This window comes from Mastomys coucha, unplaced genomic scaffold (assembly GCF_008632895.1).
Source record: "Mastomys coucha isolate ucsf_1 unplaced genomic scaffold, UCSF_Mcou_1 pScaffold22, whole genome shotgun sequence".
Classification (NCBI taxonomy): domain Eukaryota; kingdom Metazoa; phylum Chordata; class Mammalia; order Rodentia; family Muridae; genus Mastomys; species Mastomys coucha.
In genome coordinates, this window is record NW_022196905.1 from 205,404,225 (window position 1) to 205,430,669 (window position 26,445).

The window sequence follows — 26,445 nt, forward strand, 5'->3', positions numbered from 1 at the left end:
TTCTTCTTCTTCTTCTTCTTCTTCTTCTTCTTTTCTTCCTCTTCTTCTTTGTCTTCATTTTCTTCTTTGCTCTTGGTGTAGCAGATACACTTACCACTCCTCAAACACATTCTCAAATGACACTTAAATGAAAAGTTTGCAAACAAAATAACCCCTATCACTACTACAAGCATTCCCATCCCCCAAATGTATTATTTTGTGTGGTTTATTTGCCTCTGTTTCACATGATAATGTGTCAAAATTCTGAATTTCATTGAGAGAAGAAGACATATTGATTGTGCTAACTAGGGTCTGGAAGAAGAGTTGAGCTGTCAGGAGCAAAGTGCCTCTCTCCATCACTAGGAGAACCTAATCAGGGCAACACAACTGTGGCAGCATGCACATTCATCCCAGGCTGCATGCACCTCAGGCTGTTATGAGGTGTGACTAATCACGTCTTTGTGACTCATCTCAGTCTGTAATAACATGTTCCTCGGTGACATCAGTGGTTACAGGAGATGGATGTTGCATGTTCAGTTGGAATATCTGTGTATAACACAGCAACAGTTTACAATGACTGTAGCTTGTTTCTCCACAAAAGCACTCCTGTCACCAAATGTCCACATCATAGGAAATTTCAGACAGAATGCATAGGTCTGGGACCATCCACTGGAACATGAAAAGCCTACCAGTGGCCATATCCTCTAATGAGAATGATTTTTCCCTCTCCCAGCAGCTGTAAACTGTCAACTTAGTAGTGCTGTGGGGTGGAGAGCACTTCTTGTGTCTATGCAGGAGTTTTAGATGGTATTTTCTTATATGGGTACCATAACTGCTCAGTTCCTGTCTGGAAGATGGCGTTAGGTTGAACACTTTCTGCACCCTGTGTGTGCATCCACAAACTCTAATTTTCCACTCATTTATCCTCCAACAGAAAATTAACAGAATAGAAATAGCAAACAGACAGCAGCAGTCAGAAGTTCCAGGCCAGATCTGACTTAGATCTTAAGCTTGTAGTTTCCTGGAATCTACTGCCTTCAAACTAGGAGGCCTAACTCCTTAAGGTCGCTTTTTACATTAAAATTTCATGGCATAAAAAATGCCTTTCAAAAGCACTTTTAGTGCACTTTTTCTTCTAAACTACAAAGTGCTAAGGAGATAAGAGTAGGATATACATTTTAAAAATATTTTCAAGTTTTAAATCTTAAGACATAACTTAGAGAGCATTTTAAATTTTAAAGATTGGGTGCTTACAAGCATGTGAAATGACAGAAAAGACCAATAAAGTATGTTTCTCCAGAACACGAGTTGAAGGTATCTATTGCATATCTAGCACAGAGTAGTTACTTGCATGGAAAACCTGAATTTATTTAGAATTTTCTGGGTGCAAATACAAAAGGAAAATAAATGGGCTATACTACAGTTCTCCAATTTGCAAAGAGATTGCATAGTTTCAGATTTGTTTGTTTGTAGAAAGAATAATTTCATGTAAATAAATATTGCTAGCTTAGTTGCTACATTGAAGTTAATTGGAATATATTAACAATATACTGCTATGTATTAGAGAAATGTAGTCTGATGAAAAACCATTTGCATAAGCTCTTTGTGTACCTATCAGAACAATATTGAAAATATTCATAAACCTATGTATACTGCACTGTCTGTTCTTGGTGGTGAAAAGCAGGACCACCCTTTCCTTTAATCAGTGTTTCCAATTTTATTTTTCAGAATGAAAAGTCCCCAGGGCGATCTGCAAGTCGATCAAGTAACATATCAAAAGTAGGTGACCTCTCTCCATGTTCTTGTTTATTGATTTCTACATTTCACAAGTTCAATGAATATTGATAATGTTTAACATATAATCGTTATGTATGATGATAATCAAATATGATTGGTTAATGGTTTGAACTGCTTCAAACTTTTAATGTAGGATACATTATGCTTTCACACAATCAAATATGTTGTCTTTTCACTTTGTTCTCAATAGAGAAGGTAATTTGCTCCTTTCAGAGTACTGAAAACTATGTACTGAGAACTATAGATCTTTTTTCCTCCACTTCCAATACCATAGGGACAACACATACTCAAATCAAAATTATCAGCAATCATGGCAGTTCCCACTGATTTAAAAAGTCAGGATTTGGTTTTAGCCTCACCTAAATGGACACTTTTATTGGGATAATTTTTAGAAATCAATTTCGTAAAAACTTTAGTTTGTCTATATTTAGATTACAGAATCAATGGCTAAAAATAAAAATTCTCCCTAGACTTAGTTTATATCTAAGCCTGGAAGCAGAGGCATTAAATTATTGTGAATCTAGACAAGTATTCTAGTCTTTATACTAGTATTAAAAAGCAAACTACATGGACCATTCTTTAAAATGGGGTACCATGTGATGGGCAGATATGGGGTACCATTGTGATAGGCAAATATGGTGCTGGGAAAGTAAAATATAATGTACAGACATTTTTCAAAATAGTCACTCTGGTTTTTGAATACATTGGCAGGATCAGGACAGGTTTATCATAGAGCATATTCTATCTCAGGGTCTTCTACATTGCTAGCCTAAATTTTGTATTAGCGATTTTACATTAGTTTTTATGGTGGATGTGGAAATTAGTAACAAACATTGGGCTTCATGCCTGCTACAGCTTCCCACCTAGAGAAGCTCTACTTTCTGCTTAGTTCCCAGAAGCAAACGACTTTGTGACTCTCTGAGAAGTGAGAGCTCCGGAGTGTAATCATTCTCTTCAGTTGGATCCCTGAGCACAAATCTTATAGGGAGATGACATGTGCACACATACTACATGCTTCCAGGACTGTATCCCTGACCTTGCATATAGGCACTTGTGCTGTTCCTTCTGTATGGAAGACCACACTATTGCAATGCCTCAAACTATCCAGTTTGCCTCAGTAGCATCCTTTGAAAGATGATCCAGAACACAAGCATTTATATGCTTGCTTGCAGGTCATGCAGGACTCAAAACTGTATAGTTGAGAGTACTACCCAAATGCCTGTGTGTTGTTGGTTTGATACTTTGAGAAGTAGTAGCATCTTTAAATGATGCAAGTGAGTGGTAGGTTGGTGGACTAGTGGAGGAAAGCCCTTGAAGGGTATTGTTGGAGCAGGATCCCCTTGCCATCTTTTGCTACACCACCATTTCTCACTACAGTGTTTTCCTTCTTCCTGCCCCATGAGAAGTCTAAAAGCAATAGAAGTTCCTAGACTTCACACTCCAAAATTATAGTTCAGAATAATCTTTTCTTGATAATAGTATTGTATCTGGTATCTATTATAGTAATGAAAATACGACAGTACATTACTGAATTGCATTAGTGAATTATATTCATATCAGAGTCCCTCCAAAGATATTTGAGAGGGAATGTCCACTTCAGGTTGAGACCACTTCAGAGGGTAAGATTTTAAATCCAGCTCGCTGCTCTGTTGTTCCCTATTCATATGATCTTGGCAAAATCAACTAAACTCCCTAAGACAGATTTACTCCCCCTACAATAAAACTAGTACCCTGAAGGATTTCTTGATTTAGTTTATATTAGCAAATCATCTTCTAAATGCCTGTCATCAAAGTCTCATAAGAAGGAGCCCACCCAGAGCTGCAGGACAGTGTCATCATTCTCAAAAGAATGATGTTGAATAAGTAGCAACTTAAAAATTTGTCAAAGGACTGACAGCTCTGTTATCACTCCAAACATTCATGATCTAGGAGCAAATGTGTGTCTTCTTCTCAAACTACTATTATGAAAAATGCAATGTTTACAACATTCATCCTTTTAGATTATTCCTTTAGAAAGTACATAAAATCAAAAGTGTTATTTCTGATCTCTGGCTTCTTGAAGCCTCTCTGACATTCTGCTGCAGATAAATGAATACCTTTTCTCTCTTTCCTTTATTGTATTATAGAAAAGTCTCAACCACCAACCCCTGGTGATTTCTGTGAATCTAAATCTCTTAACTCAATATAACTCTCCTTGTATTTGTGTCAGAATGATAGTCAGAAATGATAAATGCACTGCTGGTTCCTCACTACTTTTATGAATAACTAAATGATAAGCTTTTCAATAATCCTGTGGGCTACAGAGTATGAAATGACAAAACCTACAAATATTTGAATTCTTTCATTTTAAAATGTTATAGAAGAAAATATTAAAACTAGAACAAAGGTGTTCTTTAAGATTGCCAAAAACAGCCGGGCCGTGGTGGCGCATGCCTTTAATCCCAGCACTTGGGAGGCAGAGGCAGGCGGATTTCTGAGTTCGAGGCCAGCCTGGTCTACAGACTGAGTTCCAGGACAGCCAGAGCTACTCAGAGAAACCCTGTCTCAAAAAAAAAAAAAAAAAAAAAAAAAAAAAAGATTGCCAAAAACAACTTTATGTAAAAATGTTGAAATTTTCAAGTGTATGAGAATCAGTGTAATAGAGCCACAAAGTATATGGGTAGCAAAGCACCTGCTTAGAGGGATTATTACATTTTCCCTACAACCTTAGCTAAAAAAGGAGAAGGAACAGAAATATAGATATCTTGGTGGGCTTCTTGGAAAATGGTTAATCAGTGTTTAAATATCAGTTGCTCTAATGGTAGAGCTCCAAATACTTGTACCTCAGTGAAGGAGAGCATTAACAATGCATCTAGGAAATCTCTTTAAGCCAATGAATTTGAGACTGTACTGTATGTACTTTTTGTGAACAAGATTAAATTAGACTGTGATAAAATTAAAATTAATGAAGACATTTAAATGCTGTGCACAGGACAGAACATGGCCCCCGGGGCCATGAGAACAGAAGAGAGAAACCTGCACCTCACCTGGGCAGCACAGTAGAGCTTATCATGATGATGAGGGTACAGGTGAGCCAGCCCAAAGTTTGGGAGAGCAGAAGAGTTAGTCCTGTCCCTTACGGGCTGTAACATTAGATGAGTTAGCCAGGGTAGTGCTGTAGAGTTTTCCCTGGTTGTGTGTAAATACAGGAAAGTTAGGTGGCTGACCAACTCAATGGCCACCCAGGCCCAGATCCAATGAGTTGGCCCATTCCAACATCTATCCCATTGTATGAACTGCTAGAGCAGAGAAGGGGATTGGTCCTACAGATTTAAAGCTGCAGGATCTGTGACATGGGGCAACAAGAGGATCTTCAAGAGGAGCCCCAGTGAGAATCAGCAGCATAGCAGAAGCCAGAGGATTTGCACCAGACCAATGACTTGTTGCAATGAAGTAAAGAAGTGTGGACAAAAGCTCCCATGATGAGATGGATTTTCTTATTTGTATGTTTTGGTTTTGTTTCCTATGAGGGGATGTTGCAAAAACAGAGGGACAGATGTGAAGGGACAGAGATGAGTGGGATTGGGGTGCATGATATGAAATTCACAAAGCATCAATCAACAGTTAAAGAATACCATATATTTCTGACAGGTTAAATGTTTTATATTCAATGATAATAAATGCTTTAAGTCCATCATTAGTATAACTCATACTGTCTGTATTATTTCCTTTTTCTTTCTTTAATTTGTGCTAGACTTCATCCATTGATATGGGAAGGAGAACACCTTCCAGGATAGGATCCAAAACTTCCCATGTCCTTAGGTCTCCTCTTTTACCTGTATCTCCTCATTCCTTACTGAATGAACAGACCTTGAATTGCCGGTTCTTAGTGTTTCTCTTTTTTTTTCTATGCTGAAATGAAGCAATAAAAATGTATGCCCTATCTTCAGTGATCTAAATTGACAGAATTGAGAGAAAATATATGATATTACTGTTCATTTAAGCATAAAATAAATGTAAAATATATGTACACACAGAGAGAACATATAGAATGTGAATGTTTCATACAGATGTGTATATATGCACTATATATACATAAGATATATACTTTACAACAAAATGTGCCCACATGACATAACAGATCTGGGGGTCCAAAAGGCTTGTGTTTGCTGTTGGTGTTGTGTTTTATAAAAAAAAAAAAAAAGTAAGAGAGCGTTAGGGTATGCTTTGTAGATGCACAGTATGGTGAGGTTGGAGGGGTGCTTCAGAAGGCTCATGCTGAGGCATCCTTTTCCCCTGAGGTACCAGCCATATGACAGATATAGAATGGAATAGGGTTTATTTAGGGCATGGGGAGTGGGCTTGGTAAGGGAGGAGAAGGAGAGAGAGGGGGGAGAGAGAGAGAGAGAGAGAGAGAGAGAGAGAGAGAGAGAGAGGGTCAGGAACATGTGGAGAGATGGGGAGGAGAAGGGGAGAAAGGGGTCATAGAGAGAAAGGGCTGAGAGTAAAAGAGTTGAGAAGCCCCTTTTATAGTAACCCAGGCATACCTGGCTATTGTCAGGTAACTGTGGGGTGGAGTCTAGAAGGAATGCTAACATTTCTCCATTTTGGTTTAATTTTAAAAAGGAAAAACTAGAAAGATGATGGTGAATCAGAAATAGGATCATCATGATCTTTAGCTACTTCCTGCTGACTTTGGGGCAGTGTGTCTCTGGGAAACCTAAGAAAATTGGGATGAGGATTTTGGTCCATCTTAGGAGAATTGGCTGTTTCTGTCTGTCCAGGGTTTGTGGAACCATCTGTGAGTAGGAAGGAACAGGTCCAGTAGAAGTGTCTGTGTCTGTGAGAGTAGATTGGAACATCTGTGGGTTGCTTCTCTGGAGCTTTCCTGGATGTAGATTTTGAGTAAAGTCCTGGACTTAACAAACTGTTGAAACACATATGCATGTGTGTGTGTGTGTGTGTGTGTGTGTGTGTGTGTGTGTGTGTGTGTGTGTGTTAGAGGTAGAGAATAAAGAATAAGGTTAAGTACATTTGAGAGAAAAAATTTCTCTTAGGTGTACATTTGAAGCTCTTAAATCTTGGTTGTTGGAGTGAAGGAAGTCCTAGTCCTAGGGAATGGGAGAGGGATTCCATCCCATAGAACCGGAAGCAAGTGGGAACTTAGGCTATCGATTAGCAGGTGTACTTATCTAAATGGAGTCAGTTTGGTCTATGAGAGGTAGATCTGAGAGAATTTCCTGGATCTTATAAGTTTATAAAGGAGATAAGTTGGTTAGCAGCACGAACATTCTTTAAGGTGAGCTTAAGGAAAATAAAACCTTTTCCTGGAGCAGAAGTAGCAAGAAGGGCTTTTTCCTTCTGTCATAATGAGAAACAAATATAAGTTTACATATAAAAGACAATTAAAGGAAACTCAAAACCTTGACCTTTTGAATATGATACTAATCATATAGATTTAACATAAGAAACTCCTTATGTTTATAGTTAAAAGACAATCAAATCAAACTTAAACTTCGAACTTGTGAAAACTTTATCTTGAAATCACTGAGCAAGACAAACCTGTCTGTCTTCTTGATAAAAGATCTGATAGTCTTAATTGACTAATGAGCTAATATGGTGGTGGATTACCTTGGAGTAAGGAACTAGCTGTCTGTTTTCTAGCTGTCAAGTTACAGTTAGCTTAGCTGTCAATGTAGTCAGAAACCTGGAAGGAATAAATTATATTCTAGATGTTAAATTAAAGTGAGAGAGGTTGGTCTATAAAGTCCACTACCTAAGCATTTCCCAGGTCCCTGTAGTCTCCATTGCAACTTGGGCAGAGTCAGTTCTGGACCTCAAGCTCAGCAGCTTTTTCCTGTGGAGTAGGAATGTGGGGGAAATGACCCACTGTGACTTAGGCAATATGAGAAATTTAATTCTCTCAGTGTCCTCTGTTTTTAAACAGTGTAGGCCAGTCCAGGCAGTTGGCAAGGCAATGGAGCAGTGTTTCTCAGTCGTTCTGACACCTCAGTCCAGGCAGAATCTTGTTGCTGTACCCATATCTTGCACGGAGACCTTGCAAGGGTAAACTGTTGGAATTTGTGAGTCTCTGTCTAATACAACAAGATTAAACATTTAACTTTACATTTAATAGATTTCTGACAAGATTGAGACCCAGTATCTATTATGTATATCTGAGTTAGACAATCTGTTTGTTTAATTGTTTGTTCTAGGATGCATCTAGCAAATAAAGAGAGCACACTGTGACTTAGTGACAGTAGCAAAAACAAGGTTAAACATATATTTGAGGCAGTAATTTTTTTAACTTTTTTACTGTTTAAAAATCTTTAACATTAAAAATCATTATTTACCAGGCAGAATAGAAGGAAAACCTTATCCTAATTGGTAAGTGTCTTTGGAGCCTTAAGTCAGGCTGTACTCCTAAAGGCCAAGAAGTGGGGAACTACCCATAACAAAGATGGTGGATGATCCTAGGCCTGCCCTTAGCTAAGATGACACTGAAGCAATAGTATAAGAAAACTTTATCTGCCCACAACAAAGATGGTGCTGAAGCTACAGCTCTGCCCGTAGGAAAGTCATGTTTTGTTATTTCTTAGAATGGAATAGCAGAAGTGGCTAAGTATCTTAGAATGGAATGGCAGAAACATGGCAGACACAAACATATAGATGAATCTAAGTGGTGCAGTGTGAAGGTTGGGCAGAGGCTGAAGGAACCTGAGGTGATGTGGCATAAGAGTGCCTGCAGCTGTGTTCTGTCTGCCAGCAATTTCATAGAAAGTGGAGGCTGGCCATCAAGGGAGCAGAGGAGTAAGAGAAAGGGGCAGGGCTGAGTGTATACCTGCTCCATGGAGTAGATTGGATAGCAGGCTGGGAGAGGGGCAGAAAGTGGAGGGGTGAAGACATACCCTTTCTGGGTAAGGATAGGAGTTATTACTCTTATCACTTGCAGCATCCTGAGGATAAAGTAATAACTAGAATGAAGGAGTTAATTGTGCCATGGTGTCCTAGGGGTAAATTAAAAACTACAATAAAACAACCAGCCAGGCTAGATTTACTAGGTCTTCACACAATAACCTAGATGCTGAGCTACAGGACCAGCATCCGAGCTGTGGGGCTCAGAGTCCGAGGTAGAATGGTTTGCTTAAGCCTGGCCCAATCAGCAGTGTGAGAGAAAAAAGTCTGAGAGAGAGCTTGAGGTGAGAGAGAGTTCAACCAAGGATAGGGGTCCTAAACAAGACTGTGAATACAGGAAGCTTACCAATTCTCTAGTGTTTGGATAGAGCATTTCAGCAATCCAGTGGCTGGAGAGTCCATGTGACAGTGGGGGAAATATGAACTCATGCAACCTATGAGGCTGCAAATTCAAGTCTTGGCAACAATGTTATGTTTTATGTGAGAGAGAGAGAGAGAGAGAGAGAGAGAGAGAGAGAGGCAGAGACAGAGACAAAGAGAGAAAGAGAGGGGAGGGAAGGAGGGAGAGGGGGAGAGGGAGAGGAAAAGGAGAAGGAGGCAGAGAGAGAAAGAGAAAGGAATGAAGGGAAAAAGGAAGGGGAGGGGGCAGGAGGAGAGAGGAGCGGCTTCCAGGAACAGGTGGAGAAAGGGGGAAGGGGAGAAAAGGGTCATGAAGAGAAGGGACAGAGATTAAGAAGATAAGAGAGTGAAGAACCCCTTTTATTGTAAGCCAGGCATACCTTGCTGTTGCCAGGTAACTGTAGAGCAAAGCCTAGGAATAATGCTAACAGTTGTCATCTGACAACTTGGACATCAGAGGCAGAATGTGAGTATAGTCCTACCCATGGATTTCACCAGTTCCTTGGGTTGGAACTGCAAACCATGTGGTACAAAGCACAGGCTTTTCTTTCCAGGAGTCTGAGCTATCTGCATGAGTGAGACAAATGAATAACCAAAGGACCAGAACCAGTAAAACTGTAGACCATGAGTCTAGAATAGGTTTTCCTGATTAGATAAAGCTACACAGGTTCCCTTAGGGAGAAACTGTTTCCTAAAAAACTGTGTTCTGCTTTTGTTAGAAGCTACTGGTTCCTATCAATGGGAGTCCATGTAAACTTTCTTTTTGCTTATTTTCCTTTGTATATTTCACTGTAATAAATCAGATTTGAAATACGATTACATTCTCAACTCAGAGGACCCTTATAACTCAAACAGTGAACATTGTCCCCAACACATTGTCATGAAAAGAATTACAGAGGCTATAAAAGTCATAAAGTTCATCTCTGTTTAATTGCAGTAGAAAAGCTCAGATGGAGCTTCTTAGAAGGATGGTACATAAACAAGGTCATCCATGTGTGATGTGATCAACTGTTAGAAAACATGTTTAAGGAATATACATACAAAACATTGGAAGGGAGGAAGCAAATTATAAAGAAAGGGAAATGAAATACCCAAGGAGCTGTTAAGAAAACACTTTAATTAATGGATAGTTTCTCTTTAGTCTGGTTATACAGGTGCCACTTGCATTGGAAAATAGGAAATGCAATCAGAGTCCATCAAGGTGCTCAAGCCTTTATTCTGTCTCACTTAATATGGATGAATGTGAACGTTATATTTGCCAGTTTAGGATTGTACATTAGAAGCATGATATTCCTGATGTGAACATAAAAATTCTAAGTATGGTACATGATAAACGCTAAGTGGCTAGTGAAGATAAAAATCATGTTTTTAGTTTTAACCTCTGAATTTTGAGATTTCTAGGCAACCCAATAATTTTTATTAGTTTATGTTTTTGTTTGTCTTAACAATATTTGAGTTAGGCTATAACATTTTTCTAATTTTTATATTATTTATTTTTATTTGGTCTCATTGTGTATTCCAAGCTGCCCTTGACCTCTGTATGTCTTCATTTACCCTTGTAAATGCTAGGATCATAGACATATGCCACCACCACAGTTTTGTGGGTTTTTTCTTAATATTTCTGATTTTAGTAAGGGCAGTGGGCTTTGTATATATATAGAAGTTGATCCAAGACCTGTAACAAATCTACATAGGTTCAAAATAATGTAGAAGATGCTTAGAAAATCTCAGGTATGAAGGAGACAACCTTCTCTTTTATACCACACACTTATTTTGAAGCTTTTAAGACATTACCAGTTCTCCTTGCTGCTTTTAATACACATGTGACTTTTAATACACAAGTTCCTAAAGATGGAAACTCAGCCAAATCTCATGTTTCTTTCACTTTTTTGATGATAGGGGATCATTATATTCAACTACCAAAGCAACTGTCACAGAGAAAGAAAGCCCTACTTTCAATTCAAGTTCATGAAATTGTTCTTTGGAATAAAGTCTTTGGGTTCTGGTTTGTGCAGAAAGCAGCTCATAAAATTGAATTCATTTATGAAAAGAATTCAAAAGTGACTACCTTAACAAAATGATACTTCACTGAGTTTTTGTAATTTCTTAGTATATTCCCCAGACAGTATTGACTTGACAGATTTCATCTAAAATTTTCAATTGGTTTCTACCTGGAAATATCTCCTATAAGGTTAGTATGAAGATGTTATATAACTATAAAATAGTGGATTTTTTATAATATTTCTCTTGTATGAATACCCCAGCTCATTTCACAATAAAGGAAGATGAATAATTTAGTCAAAACAATTTCTTCAGTGAATACCATTGAGGATATACTGTACACAGCGTGTTTGTGTGGATCACAGCATTTTAAGTGGGTGTTATCTTTTGATCAAATTCCTGCTTCATTTGTCTTTTGGAAACCTGTATCACTTCATATTTTGCCAGATTTGCCTTTAAGATTTCAAAATATTTCCTAGCAAGGTCAAGCTGAACATGTTCCCCATGTGTAAAATGTACTAGGATTGCCTTTTGCTGAATCCAAGCCAAGCATTTGCGTTCATGAGCAGGTGTTTAATGTTCTGATTTACTAAGAGATCTATCTTGGTTTGCTGATACAAGGGACCTACAAATCAGCAATATCATAAGACAGCATACCTTTAGAGGATAACTAGGATGTGCTGATGAAGTAAAGGAGGACATAATATAGAGGAATAACTTGAACTAACTGGAAGATTCTCACAGATCCTCTGTCTAGGTTCCTCTTGAGACCAAAGCTGGGAGAATGGATATAAATTCAGTTGGATCAGTAAAGGTGATAAGGACTATTAAGAAAACCTGAAGCTATGTCCTGACACTTTTTCTTTATGTAGGTCCACTCCTTGGGAGTTCTGGTATAATCTTATGACTTTATAGGTCAATAATTTTCAAGCCAGCTAAGCCAAAATATCATCCATAAAATTTGGATTCAAATATCCTACTGGAAAAAGTCACATGATGTATAATAGGAAGACATCTTCAGTCCATTTCCTATTATAAGATTTGGAGATAATGAGTTTTTGCAGTGACTTTCTAGGTAAGCGGTAGTGGGAGAAACCATTGCTGAAATTACAACAGAAATACAGGGAAATGAGAAATCAAGAGATGGTCCCTTGCTCCTGTGTGGGGCCTCTAATACAAAAACAGATGTAGTTTTGTCATTTTTGGAGGCCAGAGATCAAGGCTTTTCTGTTTTACTGGCCTCTTATTGACTCAGTCTTTCAGAGACAGAAATATTTCTATGTGTGCTGACAATGCTCATAAGAATTTACTTGCATAAGCAACTAAGCCATCTAAAAAGTCACAGCAGCAGGTTCCCAAAGAAAACCACAGTTGTAAAACTTTACTAGAAGAAGTACCCAGAAAACTGGGAGAAATACATACTGACACACATTTAAATGGATGCTAAAGGAGCTCACCACAGTGCTGGCATGGTGGTCCATCTTCTGTTGACTTGTTACAATTTCTAGAGAAAAACCTAAAAAGACCACACAGTAAAGTGATTTTTTGCTATTGTAAATGTCACAACAAGATCAATTCATCTTGGAATACTCCTTCCAAAGTTTCTTTCTTGGTGAAGTGTTTCTTTCTTCCTATGTGAGTCTGATGATGACAGTGACTAAAATCACTTGGTAGATGTTGAATTTGGTTTCAGAAAATATTTGTCTGCAGCCATCACTCCTTCTCATCATGGGCAAGATCCATTCTTCAGTGAAGCACTGTACTTCATACCAGACAGTGTAATATGGTTTGGGGAAAAAGATCCAGTCATGTGGTCCCCTGGTGTCCTCAATAAGTTCTTCATTCTTCCTAGAGTCCAGGAGCACATCAAGGCTTCTTCATGAGTAATGTCCTCTACAGACTAAAGAGTTATTGACCTATAATACCCTTACTTGCAATTTTGAATGAGTAGGTTTATTATATGTATAGGAAGAAAAAGTTAAAGAAGTAAATACCAAGTACCAGTTAGCAAGAAGAAGCTGAGAGACAGAAAAATATCAGTTCAGGTACTCACATCATCTGACAGACTAGAGTGATCTGATTGAGAGAACAAACAGAATTAATATTATTAAATCAGGCTTATGAACATCCAACCAAAATGGCTGTGAAGTGGCCAGTCATGATTCAGTTAGATTCATGTTACAGTTCATGATTCAGGCAGATGTCAGTGCAGAGTCCTTTGAAGCCTTGCTGTGGGTGAGCTGCCTTTCCATTTCCACAACCGGTGTTTGTATGCCTCTGCTGGAAATGGTTTATCCTTTTATTGAGCAAAGACAGAATAGTTTAGAACTGTTAGTTGTTTGCTATTTTTCCTGTCCTCTTAAAACAGAGCCAAGGGGGCAGCCCTTCCCCGTATGAGAAGCCTTGAAATCATGTTGGGATAAAAGCACTTAGGTCTAAAGTAGAAAGCTCTCTCTTGCTTTCAGAGGCAGCTTCTTAGTAAGTTTAAATGTACATGACAATTAACCAGTATGCTGTACATTACAAATGGTAAAGAGAATTCAGATGTAGTCTGTGACCTCTATCAGTAATGTCAAATTTTTCCCTTCAGTTCTCCATTTGTATATCGAGTTTATTTGCTTTTCCATTTTCTAAGTAGAACACTTTATTGGATAGGATAGGCATAACCAATAACAGAGATTCAATTATGTATGTGTAGAAGATAAAACAGCAGTAACAAAATTGTACATTTCTTTCAAGGTTGGCATCATATCTATGTTCCATTTTTATTTATTATAGCACTTCTGGGAACATGAAATTTGCCACTTCCTATTGGTCTGACATCTATGCAGATAGTATCACAGATGAAAGCATTGAAGAGCCTTATTCATCTGTTGCAGGAAGTATTAAAAATGAACCTACCAACTTTCCACAGGGCTGGACTACCCTCCTGCACTCCTGCCGGCCTGCCAACTCTCCAGCCATGCTGGTCCACATTCCCACAATCAGGCACTTGTCCCTGGCTCCACTAGTTCTTCCTCAGCCAAAAACCCATATAGTTGGCAAATGCCCATTTCAGTAACTAAATGGAACCACAAACCTCTCAGTTGCATATCACAAGACCCAGTAACCGGGTAGAATCAAGACTCTTAAGGCTTAATTAACCAATCAGATTTATGTTTCAATAATACCCCAATTTACAAGATGCCAATACAATAATTTCAGAGTCAGTTGATAATGATAAAAGCTTTATCCCAATATTTCTAACATTGTGAAATCATAGCTACTTGTGGCTGGAAAACGCCACGTGGGCACACGTCCACAGCCATCTTCCTTTACCTCCTATTTTGAGACACTCTCTGTCCCTGCAACTTTTAGCTCCTCCTCCCTTTTCATTGTCCGATCACAGGCCTCCCACTGCCCTAATGTGATTGCAACACTCATCTAAGCTCAAAAACAGCAGTCTTATGAATCACCTGATAAAGGAATCTATGAATTATTTTGTTTAGTCTTATCATGCCTTCAACATTCAAATTCCCACCAAGCATCCTGGGTCTTTTCTAACAGTAGGATGAAGTTTGTCCTTCATTTAGGAAAGAATGCTCTAGCATGCACAACAACATAAAGTTACTAAAAACATGCATTTGGACTGCCTTGAACATTTGTAGGCTTTTTCTTCTTGCATCATGAAATGCACATATGTAATAGACATTCAGAGTACTAGCTACTCCTGCTCACTAGATCTGGTAACACAATATGATGGTATCAATGTAATAGACTCCTATATTTAATAATTGTCAGGCTATTGAGATCACCTCCAATCTGTATTTTGACATGATCATAAGCCAATGCCATGAATGTATATTGCTGCCCATGTCAAATGAATTCAAGGTGTTTCTGATTCTCATTTATGATGAAAATTGCAAATTACAAATGACAAATCTCTGACCTCATGCCACAGGCCAGACCAGATGTTCATCTACTCTAAGCACCTAGGACATGCAAAAAGGCACTCTGCTGGGACCTGATGTAATTTATCTGATGTACCAGAATCCTATAGAAAACAAACACAAGAGGTTAAATAATAGAGGTTAAATAATGGGATAAAACTATTGACTTAATAGCCTTATTGTTGTTTTAGTTCATGTGTATATATAATGACATGTAAAGTGTTGTGGATGGACCTGGTACTGTTCTTGTGAACTAATCCCCTAATGAATAAAAGAGCCAATCACTGGCTGAGTAGGAGGGACTTCCAGGTAGGATGGGAGAAGAGAAGAAGCAGGAGAAATTTAGATCCTTTTGGACTAGAATAGTGTGAGGACAAGATGTAGCTACAAGTGTCCTCCACTGGGGCAGAGGCACAAGTGTGGTATGTGCAGGTTTGTTTTTATTATTTCCTGCTACAGTGAAGTCCAAAGGACAACTTTGTGAGATCATGTCTCTACTTTAAGCTTTCTATTGATTTCATGAATTAAGCCCATGGCATCAGGCTTGCTCAGCAAGCACCTTTACCTGCTGGCCCATCCTCTAAGCTTGGGACTATCATAGAGTCAAAATGATCCTTTTCAAACATACGTTAGGCTGAGTCTTGGCACTGTTTAGAACCACCACTATTCTATATAGCTCTCAGAATAAAAATAAAGCTTAAGCTTAGTGTAGTACTGTACTTCTTTAATCCCAGCACTTGGAAGGTAGGTGGATCTCTGGATTCAAGGCCAGCATGGTCTGTGGAGTTTGTTCCAGGAGAGCCAGATACATACTCAGACCCTGTCTTAAATAGATAGATAGATGGATGGATGGATAGATAGATAGATGGATAGATAGATAGATAGATTGATAGACCCTTATACTGACCAAGAAGTCATGATCAGGTCCAGCCCTAATAATAATTTTCTATTATTATTTTTTAAGAAGGAATAGCCTAGGCTAGGCTGTCAAACTTATAACCACCCTGCTTTTACCTCCCAAGTGCTGTCATCATGAGCATGCACCACAAAGCCAAATAGCTATTTTTCCTTAAAAATTCTATCATGATCCATAACATTGTAATTTATTGGCCCTTACGGTAATAATTTCTTTCTACATTCACTGCTGCTTCTTCAGTGTGTAGAAAAACTGTGATAACACACTCAATAAATATTTGTTAAATGAAAATATTGAGACTGTTGACTTACAACACTCACATTTCTTATTATGGAATTTATGGGCTTATAGAGAAAGTACACTGTCTATGTCTGTCCGTAGCCACTATGATCAAATATACCACAGAAATGCTAACATCTGAACTGTACCAAATGTCAATTGCATTGAGGAAAGGGCAGTGCCTGAAACCCTGTCAAACACATACTTACCTGCTGGCATGTAGGTCCCTGGCTACGAACATTGCTACTTAGACAAAGGCAAAAGGAAATAGTCAAGATCATCAGCCAGCCTCATAGAACCTGATTGATGAGGCACTGATTTTTAATAAGAATCTCGGGAGGGAGGTCACTGGACCACTACAATCTACTTATGTGTCATATCACCTCAACAGAGCTTTGTTAGGCTATACCTTCCAGGAAACTATGTATCTGTGTCTATATAGATAAAGCTATATCTACAAAAGGAAGATACGCTGATGAAATTCAGCCTTGGTTGCTGCTTTTAATTCAGAAGTTATAACTGATGCTATCTTATTGCCTGCATACATCCTATACTTTTATCTTTTGCTAGGACATCTACTGCTCTAGTTGGCTTCCCAGGAGATCTGGCTAGCATTCCCTCAGCATGCTACAATTACTATATTTGATCATGTATGGCCCCACAGTACAAGGGAAAGTGTCCCTAGTGTATCCTGGAGGGAGCAACATATTTCTCCATGCCGCTGTTATACAATAGAACTTCCTCATGCTGTCAGCCAGCACATGTCCTTCTGATCTACTAATGCAAACAGGTCTTGCCTAACATTCTCACACTCAGGAACTCAGAATCTGTGACAGTAATGCACAAGTCTGGGACTTATCTACCATAACTTTCCAGGTGCTGCCTACTTGACAAAGCAATTATAATGCCTTAGAAAGTGCAACACCAGAGTTAGCAGCCTAGAAGATAATCCAGGAGAGGCAGACTAAATCTTGCCAACACACAAAATAGGGCTTGGACTCTTAGGCATCTTTAGTTGTGTCTAAAATTTAATGGGTAATGATAGGGATTAGCCCAGTCCTCATCATTTCCAGTGATCTGGAATAATGCGTGTTTACCATAGCCACCACTTAAGGTTCTGTAAGTTAGTAAATTCTGGTCCAAAGAAGGTATTTTCATCTTCATGAGATACAGGAAAGAGTTCTAGTACTGAAAGCTGTAACTGTCATCTGATTACATCAAGGTCTTTTTAACAGAACATCTGTAAGTGAAGGTATCTATTACTATTCAGGTTAGCTTGTGTTAGCTTGCTGAGTTATTTCAGGGCCTTTGTGCTGTAGTCTGGTAAATGATTGGTGTTGCAGGGTATGATGTATATTCTCTCCTTCAGTAGCATGTTTCTTGAGATTGGTAATTGATATCCTTTTTATACACTACAAACATATTCAACTTTCCAATATCTCTAATAACTACAAGACTTAGAAAATTTTTAATGTATTTTATGTGACTTTGGATTCCTAGTGTGAAGAGGGAGACTTTATTTCTAAAGCAAGAAAATGTGCCTCATGCTTTTGAACATCTGTTTCCAACCCCTGCTTTAGCCATTGTGACTAAACACAGAATGTCTGTGACTTGAACAGAATGTCCACAAAAAGTTAACATCAATAACATTTTATCTACCAGAACATCAGAATAGATAGGTAGTCTTTCATACTATAATCCATTGTGTCTTGTTGCCACTCTGAATATACCCTAAGAAGATAACGACTCCTAAGGAACTTGAGGGCCAAAAGAAAGGTACTTGAAAATAGTGCTCCCCATCAACTGGAGCTGGGGCTGTCCCTAAAGCTATTGCCTCTATGGAGATTCCATTCCCCTAATTGGGCTGCCTTGTCTGGCCTCAGTGGAAGGGGATGCTCCTAGCCCTGCAGAGACTTGAGGTGCCAGGGTGGAGGGTTGGAAAAGGGGCTCTCCAACCTCTCAGAGGAGAAAGGACTGTGTGAGGAAAAAAAGAAAACAGGAGGAGAAGGTAGAAATGAGGATGTAAAATAGATTAGATAGATTAGATAAATAGATAGATAGATAGATAGATAGATAGATAGATAGATAGATAGATAGATAGATAGATAGATAGATAGATGGTGATAAAAGAGAATAGAGCTTGTTTTCAAGAAGCTCTGTGCTTGCAGGACAGAGATATAAAAATGACATTTCAAGTTAGCTTAGGAGTCAATCACAGTGGAACATGGGATTATCATTGGCATTTAGTCTTTGTGCTTTGAATCTTCTCAGCTGCAGAACTCTGGCCTAACATTAGGAGTACAGGAAGCTCAGATCTGTTGATGCAATGCCCAGCCAAGCAGAGGTCCCCAAGGAACTCAGAAACTAGGCCATGCCAACCACTCTTTGGTAATATATAAGGAAAGCAAAAATAAAACCAATATATTAGAAACACAAACCAGTAATGGCAATCTTGGCATTATACAATAGACCAATCCAACTTAAATTAAACTCTTCAGCAGTCTATTTTCTTCATTTCCTCATTTACACCATAGTGTACATTGGTGTACTTAAATATTAATTAGGGGCACTACTAGTTTTGTTTCTTTTGCTTTTGTGCTGTAGGTAGAATCCAGGGCTTTGAACATGCTAGGCAAGTATTCTAGCACTGAGCTGTACCCCTAGCCCAACATTATGCTTTTAAACTGCCCATCCTTTCTAATGATGCTAGAACTTCTTACCATTTTACAGGTTGTACAGAAAATATTTCTCCAAGAGTCTGGGCCCTTTTAGATCATGGAACAAAAGATTCAATTTAGAAAATAGATGGGAAATATTCTGTACAGCTGATTTTCAGTAGGAATTTACTGGTTTTGATTCTAGAACAGCACTATCTGGTGTGTCGTCCATTAGCCTCAGGTGGCTAGTTAAATTCAAATTAACTGCAATTATGTAAAATTTAAAACTGAGTTCAGTTGTACTGAGCTAATTGATTATGGATGAGACCTAGGGTCTTAATGAAAGCTCTGATTGCTACAGTAGTAGGCATGGCATTTATGATGTGGGAACCTCTGACTGACACAATAGTGGACATGGCATTTATGATGTGGGAAGTTGTTTTCCAAGCATCATCACAAAGATAAAGCAGCCTAGAGTTTGATTTCCTGTGTAACCCTGAAAAGCAAGTGAAGAACTTGTAAGGTTTTGGTGCCAGGGATGTAAATAATCTCTAATCACTGACCATCTGTCAGATTACGTACAGGAGAATGAATAAGCAAATGTTCAGGATTGCTTTCCTTTCCATCAAAAATAATTTATTTTAAGTGAGATTATATCCTGGGATTCATTTTTAATTTTGGCAAATATTCATGTGTTTCTGAGGTGGTGTGAAAAAGATATTCAATGTCAAATTATGTAGAGATTTATGGCTTTCTGTGATTGTGAGAGATTGTGCATGAAGAAGGTATGTATAGGAGGAAGACTGGGTGCTGTTTCTTGGTACCCTTGGTACCTCTGTCTCCCTCTGGATTTCATCAACTAAAAACACAATATTAAAAATGTGGATCTGAAGATATTCCTTTATTTTGAACATCTGCAAAGTCAATAGACTATCACATTCATGTTGTCTAACATGATACTTTTGTGGTTGAATCGTGATGCTTTGTGCCCAGGGTTTTATATAAAGAAATAAGATTTAAATCTAATAACTAACTTTTATGTAGTGTCCTAACCTGTAGAGGTGGTGAAAGTGATGAGACAATTATGTTCAAATACTTAAAGTAAATCTGAGAACTATTAGACTTAAAAAACAAAACAAAGCAATGCAAAACAAAGAAGCTGAAGTTTAATCATCCCCAAGCCTTTGTTTTCTGAACAAAAGGGACAAAGATGATGTATTGGCATGCTTTGAATACGGTATCAGCCTCCCTTCCTGGTGCCTCTCTCTCTTCCTTTTGTTTCTTAGATGCTTATAAAGCATCTGTTTAGTTTTAGTATTTAAAGGTTTGTTCTCTGGGTTTATTTCTCTTTCTTTTTTCTTTTCTTTTTCATGTTAGTTAAACTTGAGTCCTTTTAGGTACATGTACTTGATAATTTCCTATTATCTGCCATTTTCTTTTTCCATCATTTATCTTCTCTATTTTTGAGTCCTTTCCATGGATCTACAGCGGGTGTTGGCAGCTGTGTTGCTAATGTTATTATCGTGTAGAGTTGATTTGGATTGATTAGGCCAAATAAATCCACTTTGAGATAAACTACCCAATTTGGCTATCCTTGTTGATCAGATTAACTGGATAATTGTCAAATCTCTAGCTCACTAATTACTGCAGAGGCACATTATGTATTCCCTCATTCAATTCTCATTTCATTAAAATTTAACACCAAAGCTGAATGAATGAATGCTGACATATAAATACACCAGTGGAAGACAAAATTCAATGGACGGGTGCATAGTTGCCCTCCTCATCTTTCTACTGAAGAAAACTTTTATTAATATATCCTTTCTGTATATGAGGACAAAGATGAACTTGGGGCACTCTATGTAACCTCTATCCAAAACCCATGATGCCAATGGTCCCTTTCACAACCCAGCAAAATTGCCAGCCTTCCTAAGTTGGTTTAAATGGGAAAATACATGGACCAAGATGACCAAGTAGAAATTCAATTCTTAAATATGCAATTCTTAAAAATGCAATTCTTAAATAATGGCAAATAGACCTTTCAATTCTTGTATTTGTATGTTTTATACAGTTAATTATGATACTATAGCATACTTAATTCCTATATCACATATACATTTTGTAAGAACATTTTTCTTACGTGAGTTGAGTCTTTTTCTTCACTATTTTTCTAAATAGACAATAAAAATAATAGTAGAGCTTGTTGACTGAGTCTGTGAAGTACCAAGTTTAACATTTTACCCAGGATATCAAAAGTCTGTCCATAGTATTGAAAAAGGAATTCATAAAATCAAATGTAATGATTGTCTTACTCTTTCTGTTGATATGATAAAACACCATGACCAAAAAGCAACATGAGGTTTACATCTCTGCTTATACATCTGCTTATCACAGTACATCATGAAAGGAAGTCAGGGTAGGAACTCAAGCAGGGACTCAAACAGGTAGCCAAGTGAGATTTATATCTCTGTTTACACATCTGTCTCACAGTACACCATCAAAGGAAGTCAGGGTAGGAACTCACTTGGAAGCTTGGAGGCAGAATGGATGTAGAGGCCATGGAGGTTCATTGCTTATTAGTTGCCTCCTTGTGATTTGCTCTTATAGCACTGAGGACCTCCATCCCAGGGGTTGTACCACTCATGGTGTTCTGGGCTTTCCTATATCAATCATCAATCCAGAAATGTACCACAGGACTGACCACAAGCCAATTTAGTGGAAACACTCAGTTGAGGTTCCCTCTTATAAAATCATTATAATTTCTGTCAAGTTGGTATAACTATCCAGCACATGGATAGAGTGTGATGAGTTACGTGTTCAGTACTTGAAGGATGCTTGAAGAAAAACACCAACAAAAACTGTCCCCTCCAACCCCTTCTATCTCTCACCCAGCTTCTGCCTTCTCTATTCATTCATTCTCCAATGAACCCAAGTGAAGAAACAGTAACATGTAGTTTTCGGATAAGTCCTCTTTCCCAAGTAAAAAATGATGGTTATAACATACAAAAGTACATTTAAATTTTTAATACTTGAACATTATTTTATACAAACATTCTTATATTATTGACCTATTTATTGCATCTTTAAGGAATGGATTTTTAACATTTGTTTGTTTGTTTGTCTTGTGTGTATATCTGTGTGTGCCTGCAATAGTTTGTATGTTCTATGTATGAGTCTGTTGGCCTCAGAAGACAAATGGTGTATGAATCCCTGGAATTGCAGGTGGTTATAGTTACATATAGCATGTTCTCCTGATCACAGAACCATCTCTCCAGCCTTAGACTTTTAAAGTTTTGTAAAGTCAGTAATGTCACATTAACAAAGATACTTAATGTCAAGAGTCCTAGTAGGTCTTATATATTTGCCATCACAAGCCCTGACAGGTATATTTCTTTTTCTCTTTATATGTTTGGATATGATATGGTTTTCATACATGTATATATGCACATTCCCATGTGAGACAGTAATCATATATTTTTAAAATGTGTAGATGCTAAGGGCTGATTTTGAGACTCTTTCCTTGATCATGCATTAACATTTTTTCCTGAGTCTGGGTCTCTCAATAAAATCCAGGGCTTGCGACATGACTAGTCATACTAACCAACTTGCTCCAAGAGTCTCATCTCTAACTTTTAAAACTAGATTTACAGATAGACAGGCAGCCACAATCACCTTGGCATTTACCCGGGTCCTGGAGATGTGAGTTCAGACTCTGTGCTTGCACAGAAAGTGTTTTTAACTACTGAGCCATCTCCTCTGCTCCTGACAGTAACCTTTTTAGACAGACTTATGATTTAGAAATTAGAAAACAAAACTGTGATTAAGTAGTTGACCCCAAAAACCAAACCAAACTAGTGAGAAAACCTGGCTATTTAACTATGTGAGCACTTCAATAGTTACTTACCTGCAGCCTAAAATATCAATCTGCCCCACAGGCCTCTGTTGGGCTTTTCTCCAGTGTGACGCCCAGAAGGGTAAATAACCATGGAAGTCGTTATGTAAATTGAAATAAGCCAGCCACAGAAAAGCAAATACCACAGGATCCCACTTACGTGTAGACTCTTAAAATGCTGATCCTGTAGAACTTTCCAGAGAAATGGTGATTAACAGGAAGAACAGGGGATGGTGGAAGAAGGACCCTGATCAGTGGAAACAGAAATGCGGTTTAGGGCAAAAAGTATACCATATACAGTAAGGTGACAATGTATAATAATTATAATGTACTCTCTAAGTAAAGAGCTAGCAAACTAGTTTTGGTTGTTTTTACCACAAAATAATTGAAACGTTTAAAAGAGATCAACATATTTAGCATAATTAGAAGATTTTACAATGTTCACATACATCCTAACATCAATTGGCACTCACTTAAATATATATAATTACTATTTTCACATGTTAGAAATAATTTTTAATTAAAAATTAAAACTACAATGCCCATTAAATATAATTTTTGATGATGTCATTTAAAATATGACATGAAAGAGGGTTCTTTTGAAATGACTGAAGAAAGAATGTGGTTGTAGTAAGAAATTATTTGGAAAGCTTATTTTGGTAGACAATAGAAGGTCATTTGAATTTATTGAGAAGGAAGATAGAATAATAAAAATGAAACTTGAAAATGCCTGTAAGGGTTTGAGAGATGGCTCTTGCAAATTTCTGACTTTGGTTACCATAGTCATGGCAAGACTCACAACCAATTTTAACTCCAGCTTTGCTAGTCCCTGCATTCACACACACACATACACACACAAACACACTCACACTCTCACACATACACACACACTTACACACTCACACTCATGCACACATTCATACTCACACACTCATTAACACTCACACCCACTCACATTCTCATATACACACACACATTTATGCACATGCTCACAGTCACACACACTCATACGCACACATTCACACACATTCACACACATACATACAGTCACAAACTCACACACTCAGACTCATAAATACACATACTCACACACATGCTCACACTGTGACACTCACACACATTTTTAAATAAAAAATAAAAAACAGGATTCTAATCTAGTCATATTGAACTTTCAAATTTGTATATTTCACTGCATGTGTTGCCTAAATACTGCTGTATATAAATACCTACCAAATACTAATTAATAGCACCCATTTTGAATTATTTAGGAATAAATTATCCTTTTGTAGGCAATTTAATTTTATATGCATCACAAATAGAATTGTTTATAAATGGATAGGCCAATAAATAAAAACAATAAAGGCATGATACAGTAAAATTAAGAAAAATATAAATTTGCATATCAGAACATTGCAGTTTTTTCAACTTCAATATGTATTACAAGTTTTCATAAAATTTTGGGTAAAATAAAAACTGGAGAGGTTTAGTTAGGTAAGAACACTTGTTGCTCTGGCAGAGGACCTGGGCTCAGTTCCTAACACCCGTATGGTGGCTCACAACCATCTGCAATGACAGTTCCAGTGAATCTGACTCCTTTTTGTAGCTTCCATGGGTACCAGGCATACATGTGGTGCATAAACCATGTGCTAGTGAAACACCTGTATGTACGAAATTAGTGTATATTTCATATACATTACATATATTTAACTTATATATTCATGTTTTATTTTATAGGTATATTTTAGTATATGATTATATAATTAGAAAAACATATTCCTTGGTAGAAATGAATAGAATAGAATAGAATAGAATAGAATAGAATAGAATAGAATAGAATAGAATAGAATAGAATAGCTTCTGTCATAGGGTTTGTCTATTTCATGTTCTGAAGTCTTTGCACAGGAGAGAAGCAACATTCTTTCTGACAGTCAAGTCCCTTCTGGAATGTTCTGTTCCTTACATGAGTAATTATTCTTTGTCCAGTGTTTTGCTTACAATGTGACATTGGCATTCCTCTATCAATAAAGGCACCCCTTGTTTCCTCCACACCCCCACTAAACTTCCCCGTTCAACTGGAAGTAGCAGAAGTGATCCTGTGTAACTTCTCAGTCTGGATCTCAGAAAGAGGCACATCTTTTACAATCTTTTGCCTGGTTCTATCTCTCCTATGGCATATTCCTTGTGAGCCCTGGCTGGCATGGCGTTTTGGGATGCTGGCTGCCTTCGAGCACCTCACTGGAGTTATCACAGTTTTCACAGAGAGGAGAGGAAAGCTGCTTCAGGAGTTTCAGCTGATCTGATCACCACAGTTTGAGTCTTCCCAGCTTAGTGGCAAGCACCTGACTGATCTGGTGTGTTATTGCCCCCAGCCCTGGAGTCTCCTTAGCTTACACCGAATGGAGATTTGTCCTTGCTAATCTCTGTACAGATTGCAGATTTATGAATAAAATAAATGTCATCATAAACCACTACGTCTGAAGATCATGTGGCCCTCAGCCATCATAAACAAAGCAGTGCAGGGCCTGGGAGATTGTTCAGCTGCTAACATGCTTGCTACACAAGCACGAGGACTTGGATCTAATCCCCTGCACCAGTGTAAAAAGCTGAGCATGGCAATGTGTACCTATAATCCCAGCACTGGAGAAAGACACAAGTGCATTTCTGGAGCTCACTGGCTAGCAGCATAGTCAAATGGGTGTGTTCTAGACCAAGCAGGAAACCCTACCTCAAAAGACAAGGAATGATATCTAAGATTGATCTCTGTGTATAATCTCTTCTTCCCTTCTTTCTTTCCTCCCTCCCATCCCTCCTTCCTTCCTTCCCTGTCAAATGAGATTGTCTTATCTTATGAAGATAAAAAACAATTTCTTTCCTTTTTAAATTTTAAGCAAGAAACATGAATGCTCTTACCTAATCAGTGAAAATAAATCTTTTTCCAAATAATTTTCTCTCTCTACTCTGAGTGTCTTGATAGACTTATTAAATATTCCTATAGCACAGACGGACTATTCTTAAACCTTCCAAAACCTACATTGTATAAGGTAGAAAAAAACATCACTCATTCCGTATACCAAACGTCCACCTGTCATTAAGACGTCACACTACACTGATTTGTTATACCAAAGGGTGTGGCTGCTACTTGATGGACAGCTTTACCCAAAAGATACTACAACATGTAAGAAGGACACATGCTCCACCATGTTCATAGCAGCCTTATTTATAATAGCCAGAACCTGGAAAAAACCCAGATGTCCCTCAACAGAGGAGTGGATACAGAAATTGTGGTACATCTACACAGTGGAGTACTACTCAGCTATTAAAAACAATAAATTTATGAAATTCTTAGGTAAATGGATGGATCTGGAGAATATCATCCTGAGTGAGGTAACCCAATCACAAAAGAACAAACACGGTATGCACTCTCTGATAAGTGGTTATTAGCCCAGAAGTTTGGAATACAGGAAGAACAACCCACAAACCACAAGGAACTCAAGAAGAAGGAAGACCAAAGGTGGACATTTCATTCCTTCTTAAAAGGGGGAACCAAATACCCATGGAAGGAATGGCAGAGATTACTATGGAGCAGAGACTGAAGGAAAGACAAGCCAACCTAAATATAGTTATGTCCTGAGATGCTCTGACAGTACCTGACTAATACAGATGTAGAGGCTCACAGCTATCCATTGAACTGAGTACAGGGTC

The 26,445-nt window shown here is 37.9% G+C and overlaps 1 protein-coding gene across 8 annotated transcripts in view; it reads left to right on the top strand.

Annotated features, from left to right (window-relative positions):
- Positions 1-26,445, top strand: part of Marchf1 (membrane associated ring-CH-type finger 1) — an 803,111-nt gene that overhangs the window by 634,369 nt on the left and 142,297 nt on the right. For all 8 annotated transcript variants that reach the window (XM_031339951.1, XM_031339948.1, XM_031339956.1 and 5 more), the window contains one exon: positions 1,708-1,758. Coding sequence is in view for 5 of the 8 variants with exons in the window: in XM_031339956.1 (XP_031195816.1) it covers positions 1,708-1,758 (51 nt within the window). In the remaining 3 variants the exon portion in view is untranslated. The remainder of the gene's footprint in view (positions 1-1,707; positions 1,759-26,445) is intronic.